We start from the raw sequence: 15121 nt of genomic DNA, 5'->3' as shown, positions 1-15121 counted from the left end.
ATGTCTTTGTGGGCCAACTCCGCTTGTTGCACGGCTTTCTTTAATGTTCCCATAAATCTTTCCACCATGCCATTGGCTTGTGGCCACAGTGGTGTGATTCTTTGATGTTTGAAGTCCAGATGTGTCGCGAAGTTGGCAAATTCGTGACTGTTGAATGGAGGCCCATTATCAGATTTGACACGTAGAGGAATGCCCCATGCTGCAAACGTTTCATCAAGCATTGGAATTACTGCAGCTGCTCTGGTGGATGGTATGAGTTGGGCGAACGGGAATCTGGAGTATTCGTCCATAATGACGAAAATGTACTGTCCTGACTTCAGGGGTCCAAAGAAGTCTACCGCCACTTGCTGCCACACTCCTTCAGGTAGTTCAGACATCTGTAGTGGAGCGGGCGGGTCATCTCGACTTACTAGCTGGCATGATGTGCAGTCCTTGAGAGTGTCTTCCACCATTTGGTCCAGTGTCGGAAACCAAACCCGTTCTCTTAGCGCTTTCTTGGTGGCACTTGTCCCACGATGGCCTTCGTGAGCAAGGTTGATGACTCCTTGTCTCAGTTTCTGAGGAATGACAATCCTCCCCCCTTTCAAAATGAGACCGTCACTGCTGATGGAGAGTTCATCTTGGACATGACGGAATGCAAGAAGCTCCCGAGAGAGAGAGCTTTGGTCATCCGGCACGTGGCGCCATGAGCAGTTACGGATGCGTTCGGATACAGCCTGGACGACGGGGTCATGAGCGGATGCTTCCTGAATGGCGGCCAGCGGGACTGTGGGAGGACACGCTGCATCAATGACGAAGTGTAGATACTCCTCGGCAATGGAAAGCGGAGTAGTGGCAGAGGCTTTTGGGTGGCGTGACATATAGTCAGCAGGGTTGTCTGATTTCCCAGGCTTGTGGACAATGGTATAGATGTAGTCCTGCAGACGGAGGCCCCATCGCTCGATGCGTGGAGGCATCTTGGCCTTGGGATTGCCGAAGATGGTGATGAGAGCCTGATGGTCTGTGACAATGGTGAAGTGCTTGCCGTAGACAAAGAGGTGGAAATGTTCACACGCCCAGACCACAGCTAGGCTTTCCTTCTCCGGTTGGGAGTACCGAGTCTCGGTGTCAGTGAGACTACGGCTGGCGTATGCAATGGTGTGACGCTGGTCGGAGTCCTCCGTGTATTGGGCAAGGATGGCACCGAGGCCAACCGGACTGGCATCCACAGTGAGTTCTGTCCGCTTTTTTGCATCAAAGTAGGCCAGATTGATCGCCGAGCTGACAGCCTTCTTGATTTTCTTGAAAGAGTGATGGCAGGCATCTGTCCATTCGAATGGCTGACCTTGACGGGTGAGTTCACGCAGTGGATGACTGAGAGTTGCAAAGTCCTGTATGTATCGAGAGCAGTAGCTTGCCATGCCGAGGAATGAGCGAAGGTCACTCACGTCTTGAGGTGTTGGCGTGTCCGCTAAGGCTGACACCATTTCGGGGTCTGGTGTCATACCGTCCTTGGAAAAGATGTGTCCATAGAACTTCAGGTGTGATTTGTGAAACTCACATTTGGCTGAATTCAGGGTGAGGTTCGCATTGAGGAGCGCATGACACACTCGGTCAAGGGCCGTGTCATGTTCTGTCTGATCCTTGCCATACACCAGGAGATCATCGCTATAGTTGAAGGAATTCGGTATGCCTTGTATTACCCGTCGGATGGTTTCTTGGAAAATTTCAGCGGCAGATGATATGCCAAAGTTTAGGCGTTTATAGCGGAAGAGGCCTTGGTGAGTTGTGAACGTGGTGATGTAACGGGATCGTTCATGGAGTTCAAGTTGGTGATAGCCTTTGTTAAGGTCTAGCTTTGAAAATACGGTGGCTCCATTGAGACGGGCAATCATGTCACTGATGTGTGGCCCAGGGTGACGTTCACGTTCAATGGCTACATTGGCTGCACGCATGTCTACACAGAGACGCACTTTGTTGTTTTGTCCTTTTTTGGGGACGACAACCACAGGTGATATCCATGGCGTAGGGCCGGAAGTGCGTTCAATGATGTCGGCTTTAAGTAGTTCCTGCAGTTCATCATCTACTGCCTGTTGCAGATGAAATGGTACTTTCCGATGGTGTTGTGCTACTGGTGTGACACGGTCGTCTATGTGTAATTTGACTTTGAAGTGATTTAGCTTTCCCAGTCCTTTGAATAAGTTGGGGAATTTCGCCACAATGTCTGGTGCATCTTCAGTCATGTAGAGGAGTTCTACCAGTTTGAGCCGTTCCGCTGTTGGCAAACTGAGTAGACAGTCAGCTATGTCTGGACCTTCTACCACATGGATATATGCTGGAATTGTTCGATCTCGAAAGGTTAGGGTAGTGTGAAACCGGCCCAGGCATGTTAGTGGCTTCCTGGACATCCACGTGAAGATTCTCACAGCTGCTGGTTCTAGCACCGGGCGTGGCTTCATACTCTGATGTTCTAGCGCGCAGATGTAATTCAGGGAGGCTCCTGAGTCTAGGACGAATTTGGCTGGGTGACTTCCAATTCGGATATCTAGTTTCTTATATTTTCGCAGCCGGTCCGGGTCTGAGACCATGCATATGTATTCGTCACTATCTTGAGACACAGGTGTGCGTGTCGCGGAGTCACTGGATGTTGACCTCGACCGACGAGACTGGCGTGATTCGAGGGAGTGATCACTGGATCGTGAAGAGCTGGTGGAGCGTCTTTCCTGTTCCTTGACAGCACGTGCATGATGATGTTTTGAGGATTGGGTCCTGGAAGATCTCTGTCTTGAGCGTGATGATCTTTGTCTTGACGACTTGGCTTGGCATACACTTTCGAAGTGATTGTCTCTGCCGCAGTGGTGACATCGTTGCCCCATGGCTGGGCATTGGCCTGAATGTGGATAGTCCTGTCCACACCGGTAACAGTTGGAGCGTGACTTGGTGGATTTGGTAGAGCGTGATTCCCTTGATCTGTGACTCGCTCTGGATCTGTGAGAAGAGTGACGATGTGTCGATTGTCTCGATTTCCCTCGATCAGTCTGATGTGGTCGACCCTTGTGGCTTCTTGCTTGAAGGCGAAATGCCTGTTCCTTCTTGTCTGATTTGTTCCCTTCCATTTTCTTGGCATGATCTTCTGCCTGATCGTTTATACGTGTCATTTCTTCGATTTCCGCTAGTGAGTAATGTTTCTTTAGCAGGCGTCGCCTTAGTGACTCGGATTGACATCCTTCAATTATGCGTAGTCGCAGTGCGTCTTCAGTGTTGAAGTCATCAAAATTGCAGTGTCGAGCTAGTCGTCGAATGCGTAGTATGAAGTCACCCATTCGTTCTTCTTTTTCTTGTGTAGCTAGGTTGAACGTGTATCGTTCGTAATCAAGGTTGTATTTGTGTAGGAATTGCCTGTCGAGGATTCCTTTGACGTCATCATATGAAGTAGTGGCTGCATTAGGCAGTTCTTTGATGAGTTGAGCAATGTCTTTTCCCACTAAATTGCGTAGGGCAACTAGTTTCTGTTTGGGGTCCTGGACTTGTGCACCTGTCATATAGTCCTCAAAATCTTCGGACCACGTCTTCCATTTAGGGCCCATGCTGCTGCCAGAGGTGAGTTCCAATGGCTCTGGTGGCCGGAGATATGATAGTCCCATGATTGGTTGGGGCCCTGTGTGATTCATTATAGCAGCGTTGGTAGGTGGAGCTTGTGTTCCTGGTGTCGCAGGTGTAACCGTTGCTGGCGTTCCTCCGGTATCACTGGAGGAGCTAGGTTGCACTGACATGCTCAGAAAAGAGAGCTTAGTATGATTTGGGCCACTTTATGTAAGTATTTCAGGGTGCCTGACTCTAAGATGGCCGCTCCAGTAAATGTGCATGAAAGTCTATGGGCCACGCCTGACCTCAAAATGGCCGCCGTCAGTGACACGTGGTATTGCTTGAAACAGTTAGATTCTGTGTAGAAACACGTTTTCTTTAGGCAATTTGAGCAATTTGGGCAGTCGCTTCGTTTTATGGACTCACCCAGCTTGGTTGTGACCACCACGTGTCTCTCTCTCGCTTCGGTGCGGCCGCAGCGTCTTTCGCGCTCTTTTTCTTTTCAGCAGGGTGTCTGCAGCGTCTCTCACGCTTTTTCTTGGTGGCCGGCTGCAGTGTGATTGGACACCAGGACGTCCCTCTGTTTCTCTTCGCGCAGCGGTTCCCTTTTCACCGCGCTGCTTTGGGGACAGGAGGCAGGAGGCAGGAGGCAGCCCGTCAGCGATTGAGCGCGGTTTTCAGCCGCTCAGGCGCCGCTCCGACAGGGGGGCTGCAGGCTCGAGTGTTCGGCTGCTCATGAGCAGCGGGGTGTTGAAGCGACGTGGGATCTAGTGCAGGCATCCCACCCTCGTCGCCATTGTCGCTATTCACCCCAATAAAGACACGAGCCAGAGGAGGTACAGTAGACACGTCTTTATTCTTACGTGTGTACCTCGTTACTATTTTGTTACCGCCTACTTCCTCTCCTCCCCACGCCCTTCCTGTGCTGCCTGTCCTGTCACACACAGGGTCAGGCAGCCACATTACGACATCTGGGACAAGGAGCTCGGCACCTTTCGTAATGTCACTTCCTGTTGTGACGTCACTTCCGGTGACAGCGTCCCCCACTTCTTTTTTTAACGACTTATGCCCTGTTTATATCCCCTGAACTAATCTTTTCTTCCCCTCCCAGTCCCGCTATATATATATATATATATGTATATGTATATATGTATGTCTGTGTATATGTCTGTGTATATGTGTGTGTGTATATATATATATATATATATATATATATATATGTGTGTGTGTGTGTGTATGTGTATATATATATATATATATATATATATATTTATGTATACTTGTGTGTATTTATATATATGCTTTGTTTTGTTTCTTCAACTATTGTACTGCTTTGTTGTAACCTTTGTAACTGTTTCCCTTGATTTGTATTTGATGCCTGCCTGACCATCCTTAATTGTGAATCCCTCCGATATCCTTCGGGGATCATGTTCGCGCTATATAAAACTTTATAAATAAAAATAAATAAAAATGTATAAAGCATGGCTGGGTGAAGCTCACACAACTGGAGCCCTGAAGCATTGAAGTAAACAAAACAGTGATGGGTGGGATGTTTGACTTTATCTCAGCCATTGACGGGGCGTACTGGGAAGAACCTCACAGCTACAGCGCTTACCAGGCACTGCTGGGGAAAACACGCACTGAGAATCCTTTAGCGCTGATGGAGGTTGCGAACACTATGACAGCCCTGTTGCATTTACAGGACACTGTTGAAAGGAAGCTCAGGCTGAGAGACCTGCAGCATTCATAGGGTACTGCTTGTGATGAAGCTCACACTGTGCTATTTGTAGCATAAACAGGGCACTGTTGTGAGAAAGCTCACACTGTGACAGACCTGTTGCATTTATAAAGCATAGCTGGAAGGATGCTCTCATTGCGGTGTCCAAAAGCAACACTCTAGAGTGCCTGGACACGTCAGTGCTGCGAGTAGGTCACAGGACAGATGGTGTAGTATGAGGGTGAATGGGCTCCAGGTGCATACTCCCATTTGTTTTTCCTAGGTGGTAAAAAAGCTAACATAGCCTAGAAGGGACAGGATAGCTGTAGGTTTTCTCCAGCAAGAACATAGTAGATTAAGGGACAGCATAAGGCACTCCAGGCAGCTAGTATGCACCACACACAGGCATGCTTATGAAGAATAGATGGAATGTGTGAACTCTGTCTGGGCCTGAGGGCTCTGGAAGCTGGTAGAAATACTGATGGAGAGCAGGAGGAAATTGGTGCTCTGCACCCTTGCGTGTGCTATGTAGAAATAATTTTCTTTTGAAGCACCGTCTCCACCAGGCAGAGACAGTGCTTAATTTGAGCCAGTTGTTTGCTGGTGGGACCCGCCGACACTCATTTTTGGTTACCTGCACTTATGCTTTTTCTCAACAGACTTTGGACCATAAAAAGATAAAGAAAACCACAAAAGGGAGAAAGGAGGTAGAAGAGAAAGATGGAAAACACGTAACAAACATAGAAAGCAAAGATGAATAAGAATCTGAAGAGTGAGGTGAAGGGTCAGGGAGTGTCTTGTGAGGAATGAAACAGGCAAGAGATGAAATTAAGACTACGCTGCCTAGGCATTTGGCAACTCTGACCATCAGTAACGCCTACCACGAGCTCAAAGTAGAACTTAGGGCATGGAACTTACTTTTTTATAAATCAAGCACTGGGCAGAGAGGTACCTAAAGGGCCTAATAATCCAGGCTTGTGTACACAGGGCCCAGCCTAAGCCATAGGATGTTGGGTACAGTGTCTGGGCTTCCTCTCAGAAGCATGGCCTCTTTGAACTGCCCTAATGAACTGAGTGTCCATGCACCTGTTGGTGATACTGTGCCCTGAATTCATGGCGGTTGATAGTAAGGGGGCAGGTATGCTGAGTGACCAAATAAGCATCGAGCAAGAATGGTTCCCTTGGGAGAAGCGTTTGTCACCTAAGCTTCTATGGCAAAAAGCCACCAATACATATCAATACATTCAAACATATTTTTAATTACTGCATGAATATCTGTAATAAGCAAAAAACAATTTAGTATGTACTTCACAAAAGTAGGCATGAGAGTGATAAGTAACAAAGTGCGCTCGTGTTTCTTAAAAAGAACAGCATTACAATGACCTTGTTGACAAAGTAATGCAATACAACACGCTTAGAATTCAAATTCAGCTTTAGAACCATACAATGAATTTATAGCCAACAAGTTCTTCACCACTCCACCGAATGTCGGCTTCCACTCCAGTCCAACTGAGAATGCACCAAGTAACTTGTACATTTTTTGTTCCCATACAGTGGATTTGTCCACTTGTTGTTTACACACAGACGGCTTCCATTGTATGATTATCGGTGGAAGGGAGGTTGCTCCCCATTTTGTCCTGAAGAAGACCCCTTTTTGAGTTGATGGATGAGTTGAAACATTGAAGAACACATTTGTCGACTATAACATCACAAAAAGATACTAGCGTACTCTCCCCTATTAATCACATTAGGTATGGAGCCCTACCAAGGTTGGATTTAGAATGCCCAATTTAGGTTCTACCTCACATGTCTTAGATTAAGCACTTTGCACTTTTTGTTTGCATTTCCTCATCTGGGATCTTGACTTAAAAATCTTCCCAATTGTCCCTGTGATAATTTCTCTAGACAAATAACTAACATGGATAGTCATGGATAAGTTATTATGCTGTAATTAGATGCTTTATTAGTGTGAGGAAAAATATGCAAATGGTTAGTAGTCAGTATAGCAGTTAAAGAAAACCCCACTGCAATATATGGATACATTGATTATGAATGTTGGGACAAAATTAATCTTCTCATATCTTTGATAATTACGATTTCTATTTTTAATATTGTTGTATTTATTATTATGTACTTTCATGGCTAATTTAGCCGAATAAAGGATTGATTCATTGACTATAAATTCATTATAGTGTCGTAAAACTGAAATACAATTCAGAGCTTGTTGTTTTGAATCATTGCACTATTTTGTCAACAATGACATTGGAATGCTGTTCCTTTTATGAAACACTGGAGCTCTTTTGTCACTTATAACTCTCACTGCGCCCTTTTTTGGAGCACCCACTATATCGATTATTGCATCTTAGAGATGTTCATGAAGTAATTGAACATTTGAATATATTGAAATGCATCAATGTTTTTCTGGCATAGACCCTAATATGGAATTGGCAGTCGCAGCCCCCAGGGAACCACCACTACTGACGGCGGTGCGGCATCGTACAGGCATCTATATGCTTGACGGGACCGCCACGTTCCCGCCAAGCATAGCAGGAGTTTCCTCTCTGCCAGGGTTTTCATGGTAGTTCCTCCTTCATGCAACACTGGTGGAGAAGAAACAAAGAGGGCCCTACAGGGCCCCCTGGTGCCACTGCACCATGTGGATGCACACAGGAGGGCACAATATGTGCTCCCATGTTTATATGCACCCCAGTTCCTGCACGGCATGGTCTTTTCAGTTCATGCCATAAAGGAACTGTTTTTGGCATTCCCATTGTGGTGCCCGTTTTTAGAGGCACCTCTGTGGGAACGCCAAAAAAAGCCCGCCTGGCAAGAGGAAACTCCTAATCTGGCAGGCGGCCTGACCACAGCTTTGGCCGTGCGATGGAGGGGGGCATACGGCTCTGCACTGCCAAAGTCGTAATCAGGCCCTTAGGCGGGAACACTTCTCCCAAGGGGAACCACTGTTGCTCAATGTATGAACACCGCGGTTACCAGGGATACTAGGTTGCCCAGAACCACATTTGATGATGGGTGACCATATAAGCGAATATACCCTTTGTTTGTATCTGGGCATGGGGCAGCCCTACCTATGTCCTTGGTGGGTGTTGGCCTTAGCCCTAGTAGCCAGAATGGCCAGACATTCATGGAAAGCGGCCTGACTTCGGATTCTTTGATAAATGAACCCCTGTAGATTCCCTTGGGGAAGGGATGAGTGGTTCACCCTCTAATTACAGCCGCACAGACACTGCGCAGTCCAAAGCAAGATGGTGCCCTTCACTTCCCTGAATCCTCGGAGGTACTTTAACCTAGAAAAGCTGCAGGGACATGGAGTGAGTGTACTTTGGGGAGTCCAATACAAGCAATAACAGAGCGAATCCAGGTGATGCCCTGAAACCACTCATGTATTTCCCTCGTCAATGCAGCGAGCCAGCAGGGATGGTATTAGTGTGATCCATAAAGTATGTATGTAGTTTAGCCACAGTGAGGTCTTCGACGTCTTGGTGCATCTCCTCCTCTTGAAAGTCTTGCACGCTTGCAGGAGTGCAACCTGTACCCATTTGATATAATCTTGCAATAGAGGAGTTTGTTGGACTTAGAAATGTGGTTGGGCCCTTTGGGATGGAAAGGACGTTTGTGCACTCGCAAAACCAGGTGGTGCCAATTTGGGAATGGGTTTGTTTTTGAGGACACTGTACACGGGTACACTGATGTGTGTTGCAGACATTCTTGTGGTAGAAAACACTCTGCTGTTGATTCATTACCTTCCATGGTGTGGTGGTAGTGGTGGTGGTGGGAGAGGGGTGAGGTCTACAGGGTAACACCATGCTGCCCCGTGATCTACACTGCACTCAAGTGCACACAATACTACATTGTCATCTATTGTGGTATTTGTGTGAGGGGGGAGCTTGCATTGCTGGGATCTAATAGGTGTAACAGGAATTGCTGGGGGTGGAGAGGGAGTAAACACTGTTGCGGTATCCTAGTGCGGTGAAATCACTGCTGGGAGGAAGCAAATACTGTTGCAGTATTATCCTGCTTTCACGTCATTGCTGGGAGGAAGCAAACACTGTTGCAGTATTATTGCACTGTGACATTGCTGCAGGGAGGAAGCAATCATTGTTGCAGTCAATAACGGCCGCTTCCATTATAAAACGGTGGGGGGGGGATATTTTATCCACTTACAGTCACTGTGAGAAACCAGCACAGCTCTTAATTCTGGTCCGTTCTAATCAGTGTTTATAAAGGGCCACGATTCAGAGCTCTGGAGGCTGAACCAAGGCAGTGTGAGTTTCTCACACTACCTGCAAGTGGGTATGAAATCAATTTTATTAAAAAAATAAAATAGGCGACGTACCCACTGCCTCATCCTCTTGTTCCTCTTCGGTCCTGCTGCAGTCCGAGGCCCCAAAGCAGCAAGGAGTCTCTCAGCCACTCCCCTAACTAATCCGGATGCTGCTCTCATGCTCGTGATAATGTTAGGCTGCATGAGAGCAGCGCCCGGATTAGCTAGAGCGGGCAGCCTCGACGCTCCTTCAGGGTCTGGGGGCCTGTGCCTGCTCTCCACCCACCTAAGACAGCTGAGTGAAGAGGTTTAAAATGCGCATGTCAGGCTGGCCGTCGCAAGACAGCCGGCCACAATGACATGCGCAGTTTAAAATGGAGCTGCTGCTCCCTCGTGTCAATCAGCAGCTATAGCCCCACCCAGAGCTCTCACTCGGCTCGGCTGCACTGAAAAATAAAATTGTAATTAAATCTCTTCATTACCATTTACATTGTTATGCTTGCTGCACTGTCAGCGGGGGTAGTGACGCTCCTCCACCTTAAGGAAGGAACCGCCACTGGTTGCAGTATCACAGAGTTGTAATGTCACTGCTGGGAGGAGGCAAGCACTTGCTGAATTATAGCGCTGTCACATCGCTGATAAGAGGAAGCTAACACTGCTGCAGTATCATAGTGCTGTCGCGTCACTTCTGGGAGGAAGCTCGTAATGCTCAAGCCATGTAACACTGACAAGGCTCTGCTAGGATGTAGCTCGCACTGATGGAGTCCTATGGCAGTGACAGCCACTAGTGGGAGGACACTCTCACTGTTAGGGTTATAGCGATGATGGGGTACAGCTGTATAAAGCTCTGCTGGACGTGCGTGCTGACCGGGCACGGTCGCAGGAAGCTCACAGTGATAGTCCTATAATAATGACAGGGTACTGCAGGGGCACAGCTGCTGATGTCCTGCAGCAGTCTTATCCTGGAGAACATTCAACCGCTGGGGTTCTGTAGGCCAGAAAGGGAAATACTGTGAGAAAACTCCTACTAGCATTAACTAGATGTGGCGCCGCGGCTAGGGCGACTGATGCTGGACCCTGGGGATCACGGTTCGATCCACGGTTCCGGCAGCAGGGGTCTGCCCTACACCATGCGACTCTGAGCAATAGCTCGCTTAATCTTCCCAACTGCCCCCAGCGCCGAGATACCCCTTCGGGGGTGATTCATGCGCTATACAAGTACTAGATTTACATTTTTACCACTAACAAGCCACTGTGTGGGGCAAGCTCACTTTAACGGAGTGCTGCAGTGCTGACAGCCACTGTAGGAGTAATGTGCACTGCTCTAATGCCTCTAGCACAGCAGGGCCCCTATGGCAGTGACAAAGTATTACTAGGGACACCCCTACGCTGCTCTAGTATGAAAGCACTGACCAGGCTCGGACGGAGAAATCTCACCATGCTAGAATCATGCAGCACCAATACGCACTGCAGTGGGGAAACTCTACTCAAAATACTAGAGGCGTGAAGGACTTACAGAACACTCTTTGCGTTTTACTGTATAATATTAGACTCCTACAGAATTGTAACACAAGTGACAGTCCTGCAATATCCCACATCATACCTGCAACATCCCACATCATACCTGAGCATAGCTGCAGACCGTGGCTCAGAGCCATCTCGTTGGACTAGCCGTGATGAGGTTTTCCTTGGGCTGCCTGCACTGTGGAGTGGGACAGGAACTGTGGCTGAGCGAGGAGGCGTGCTTCCCATCCTGTCTTGTCTCGAACTGAGTGACGGGGCCGAAACCTGTCTAGGAAAGTCAATTTTAGGGCTTGGCTCTGTGCTTCCCCTGGTTGATGCACCCAAATTGTCCATCTTTCCTTGAGCAGAGTCATTGGTCAATCTCTTCTCTGGGCCTCGGACAGGTTCTGTAAACCGCTGCGGATTAGCTCCTTCTGACCAGCGTGGGCGTCCAGGGCTGGACTCTCTGGAAGTAGTGTTAAATGCCCCCATTGACACCCTCTGTACAGGCACACCCATGCCTCTCGTCTGCTGCATTCGGTGAGCTACAAGTGAAAAAAAAGACAACAATTAGTCTGAGCAACCGCAAGTAATGAACAATACCAAAAATACTATGGACTGGTATGTGCCCATGAGTAATTACCAGCAACAGAAATGAATTTTCAAGCATTCCATCCATCACTTTTCGTCATCCTTGGAATGCCCACGCATTGGTACCTTGCTCACTGCATCACAGTCCTCAACCTCTCCCTGGCTGAAAAGGTGTTATCAGGTAGAAAGAGGCCTGTGTTCCCATTCAAAGGGACCTAGAGGTCAATGAAGGCTGAACTATTCCTACAGGAGCAGAACCAAGGCTGATTGCAGACGGTTGGTTCTTGTTTGAGGTTGCATGGTGAGCAAACAAATCCAAAGAATTGGGACATGGCACGAGTAATTACTAGTAACTAAGATTAATTCAAGCATTCCCCCTATCACTTCAGTGGTCAATCTGTCCCTAGCTGAAGAGGTCTAATGAGGTAGAGACAGGTGTGTGGTGTTAATTGTGATCCTGTTCAGAGGGGACTTGGCCTGGCAATTCAAGCTGAACTCTTCTTACAGGAGCAGGACCAAGGCCAATTGCATATGGTTGGTTCTCATTACAGGTGGCATGGTGGGCAAAAAACAACGGACTGGTGTATGCCCCAAGTAGAAACCAGAGGCTGAGATTAATTCATCATTCTACCCATCACTTTTCTTCCTCAGTGTGACCCCTACTTTGTATAGCATCTCTATTCAGTGAGTAGATCTGCTCACAGATAATATTACATCATACTGGTGAAGTATTGTGAGTAAATCCCTCACATAACATTAATTTACTATTGTACTATAAGGCATTTGCACAACCAAGTACAACGTATGTGCAAAAGGGGTGTTGTAAATCAGGCATATGGTGAACATCTGGGAACAGGGAACTGAAGTATGTAGTTTTCTGTAGTTCCTTCGCTTGCAATCCCCCTACAGCCGGGATCCTCAACATTGACATGGCAGTCAAACTTGGTGAACTAACTTTACGGGCAAAGACAGTCAAAGATGAGAGCCCACTGGCGGAAAAAAGTAGAACCCATATTATATGTTTAGCTATAATTTGTCCGTGGGGCAAGCATATTAAGGCCGTGAATGGGGACATCATAAAACGACAATATCCTATGTGGCAATAAATAATCCTGGCACTGTGAAGTAAATCATCACTGGGACTGGTGAGATTATCAAATGTTTGCCAATTGTCAGTTTAGGGTAGAGCAGATTAATCCCTGTGTTTTAAGGAAAGAAGTGGGAAAACTTTTAAACCCCTTTGCATGGAAACAAGCTTTGGCAAAGCCACTATGCTTGCCTATTTTAAAAGTGAAAGTGCTCTTTCCTGGATTGCCAAGTTTGTGTGTGTGTGGTTATGTGTGAGGGTGAATGTAAGCATTATTCACTGTTTAAATTGTTGAATGAGAGCTGGGATGGACGCTGGTGTACCGGTCTTCCCCAGCGATACATTCTTGTGAACTGCTGGCGATAAGATCTGTGCAGCACTTCTTTTGATTGAGAGGTTGTTAAATAAATACATATGCCCATTTACAACAATCTGTGAGCTCAGTTTGTTTCTGGAAAGACCCACCATATGCCATGGTTTAGTGGTATCGGTTGCATGGCTCTGGAACAATAGCATGCCCCATTAGAAGACATCCCTCATTTAAAACACAAAAAAAACATGGAAAGCTCTGGAGACCTAGCAGCATGCGTGGCTCTTAAACACCACGGCTAGTGGAGATTAGGTTGCCATCAAATCAACCTGCTCCCTCCCCTCCAATAAACTCTTCAATACAAGTGGCTGCCTACTGCAGAAATGGTGCTTTTTACTGTCGGTCAGTACTAAAAAGAATTTGCCATTTTGTAGTCGCACAGTGCACATATGGAATCATACATAAGTTTTGTAGACCGTACATGCCCTCTTCTTCTTCAGATGTGGTTGGAACCAGAGCCTCCAGCCCAGTAATTTGGAGAGACAAAAACACAACTTTATTATGTTACTCTCCACCGTGGTTGGAAAACTGGTTTGCATTTGGTTGATTTTCTAATGATGCATGCATTTACATGCTTTGCTTACAGCCAGATAGACGAACCACTCCTGCAAATGAAAACTCCCCCAGGAAACTGTCAACATAGAAAACAAATTGCATGATTGACACATTTTAAATTATTTCGTTTTTTTTCATCATAAGGTGGGGTTGTTGTCATAAATTGCTGGCAACTGCCAAAGCCTAGCGTTTCCACATCGCAAAAATCGAGGGCAGTTGAGACTAAATAATTCCTCTGCCCAAAAATGAATCCGTTGTAGCATCCTGGCTCAGTCATTTCTCCGTAGCTCACAGCTGCGGCTCCTCCGCTATGGCGGAGGAGCATCACCCCCCGCTTCCAGCAGTGTAAAGAAAATAAAAATAAAACAATAATAAACCATGGTTTATTATCATTTTATTTTGTGTCCTGGAATCTTGGGGGTGGCCAGGAGGAAAACAGGTACCCACGGGGAGTGGTATGCACTGTTATCAATGACAGTTTGGCCGGCCGTCTCAGACCAGCCAGACAGTCATGCGCAATTTGCATGTTCTCCACGCAGGTTACATTACAGCCTGGATGGAGAACATGCCCAGGCTCCCAGTCCCTGGCTGAGCGCCGAACCACGGCACTCAGGCCAATCACAATTCTGCACTGCATCGTTGTGATTGGCTCAGGGGAGCTTGGGTTTTTCCTGCTTCCGGCCGAAGTAGAGCAAGGATGAGGAGGGACGACGAGAAGAGACATGGCAGTAAGGAGGTAAGTTACTTTTTTTTTTTTTTACTATCCACCTGTCGCACCATTAAGATCCGTGCCAGCCACCACTGGTAACTCATACATTTTAAATCCCAGGATATGCATTAAATCATTACGCTTGGTAGTACTTATTGTTTGCTAAACATTCAAGGGCAATCCTCACATGGGGCTGTGATTTTTTTTCTCCATAAATGCATGAAATGGTTTTGACCTTGTGTGGTAATAGTTTGCACTGTGAAAAATGCATTTTAATCTTTTATAAATCAATTATTTCTCAAAAAATGAACATAAATTCATTAAAAAAACCTATGTATTTTCCAGTTAGATTTAGAACTTATGTCACTTGAGCGCCTGAGGCACAAAGAATCCGAAACTTGACTCTATACGACACAAAGCAGCTTTGCTATGCGTGGCGTTGCAGATCTTTTTGGTTTTGCAAAGGCTGGCCTGTGCACAAGGAGCCGTCCGCTCTGTGAGGCAGATGTGAGGCACAACGGATCGATGTTAAACTCCTCGGCAGCACCAATTAAGTTGGGGCTATTGAAGAGGATATTTCTAAACAAGCTTCGTACATTTCAGAAGCTTAAGTAAACTGAAGACAGGCGCTCTCTTGATGAGTCCCCAAGCGAGCTCACACAGATCCAGATGTGTGGTGCTCTAAAGAATGACAAGCATTTGCAATGCAATAGGTCTCGCTTTCACGTGAGTTTGAGCTATTG

General features: G+C 46.9%; 1 protein-coding gene across 4 annotated transcripts in view; it reads right to left on the bottom strand.

Moving 5' to 3' along the window:
• GAS2L1 (growth arrest specific 2 like 1) overlaps positions 1-15121 on the bottom strand; it is a 244743-nt gene that overhangs the window by 19985 nt on the left and 209637 nt on the right. For all 4 annotated transcript variants that reach the window (XM_078667178.1, XM_078667179.1, XM_078667177.1 and 1 more), the window contains one exon: positions 11188-11611. In XM_078667178.1, the coding sequence (XP_078523304.1) occupies positions 11188-11611 (424 nt within the window). The remainder of the gene's footprint in view (positions 1-11187; positions 11612-15121) is intronic.

The sequence above is a fragment of the Lissotriton helveticus genome, chromosome 11 (assembly GCF_964261635.1).
Source record: "Lissotriton helveticus chromosome 11, aLisHel1.1, whole genome shotgun sequence".
Taxonomy (NCBI): domain Eukaryota; kingdom Metazoa; phylum Chordata; class Amphibia; order Caudata; family Salamandridae; genus Lissotriton; species Lissotriton helveticus.
This window is presented reverse-complemented; position numbering and strand designations above follow the sequence as displayed.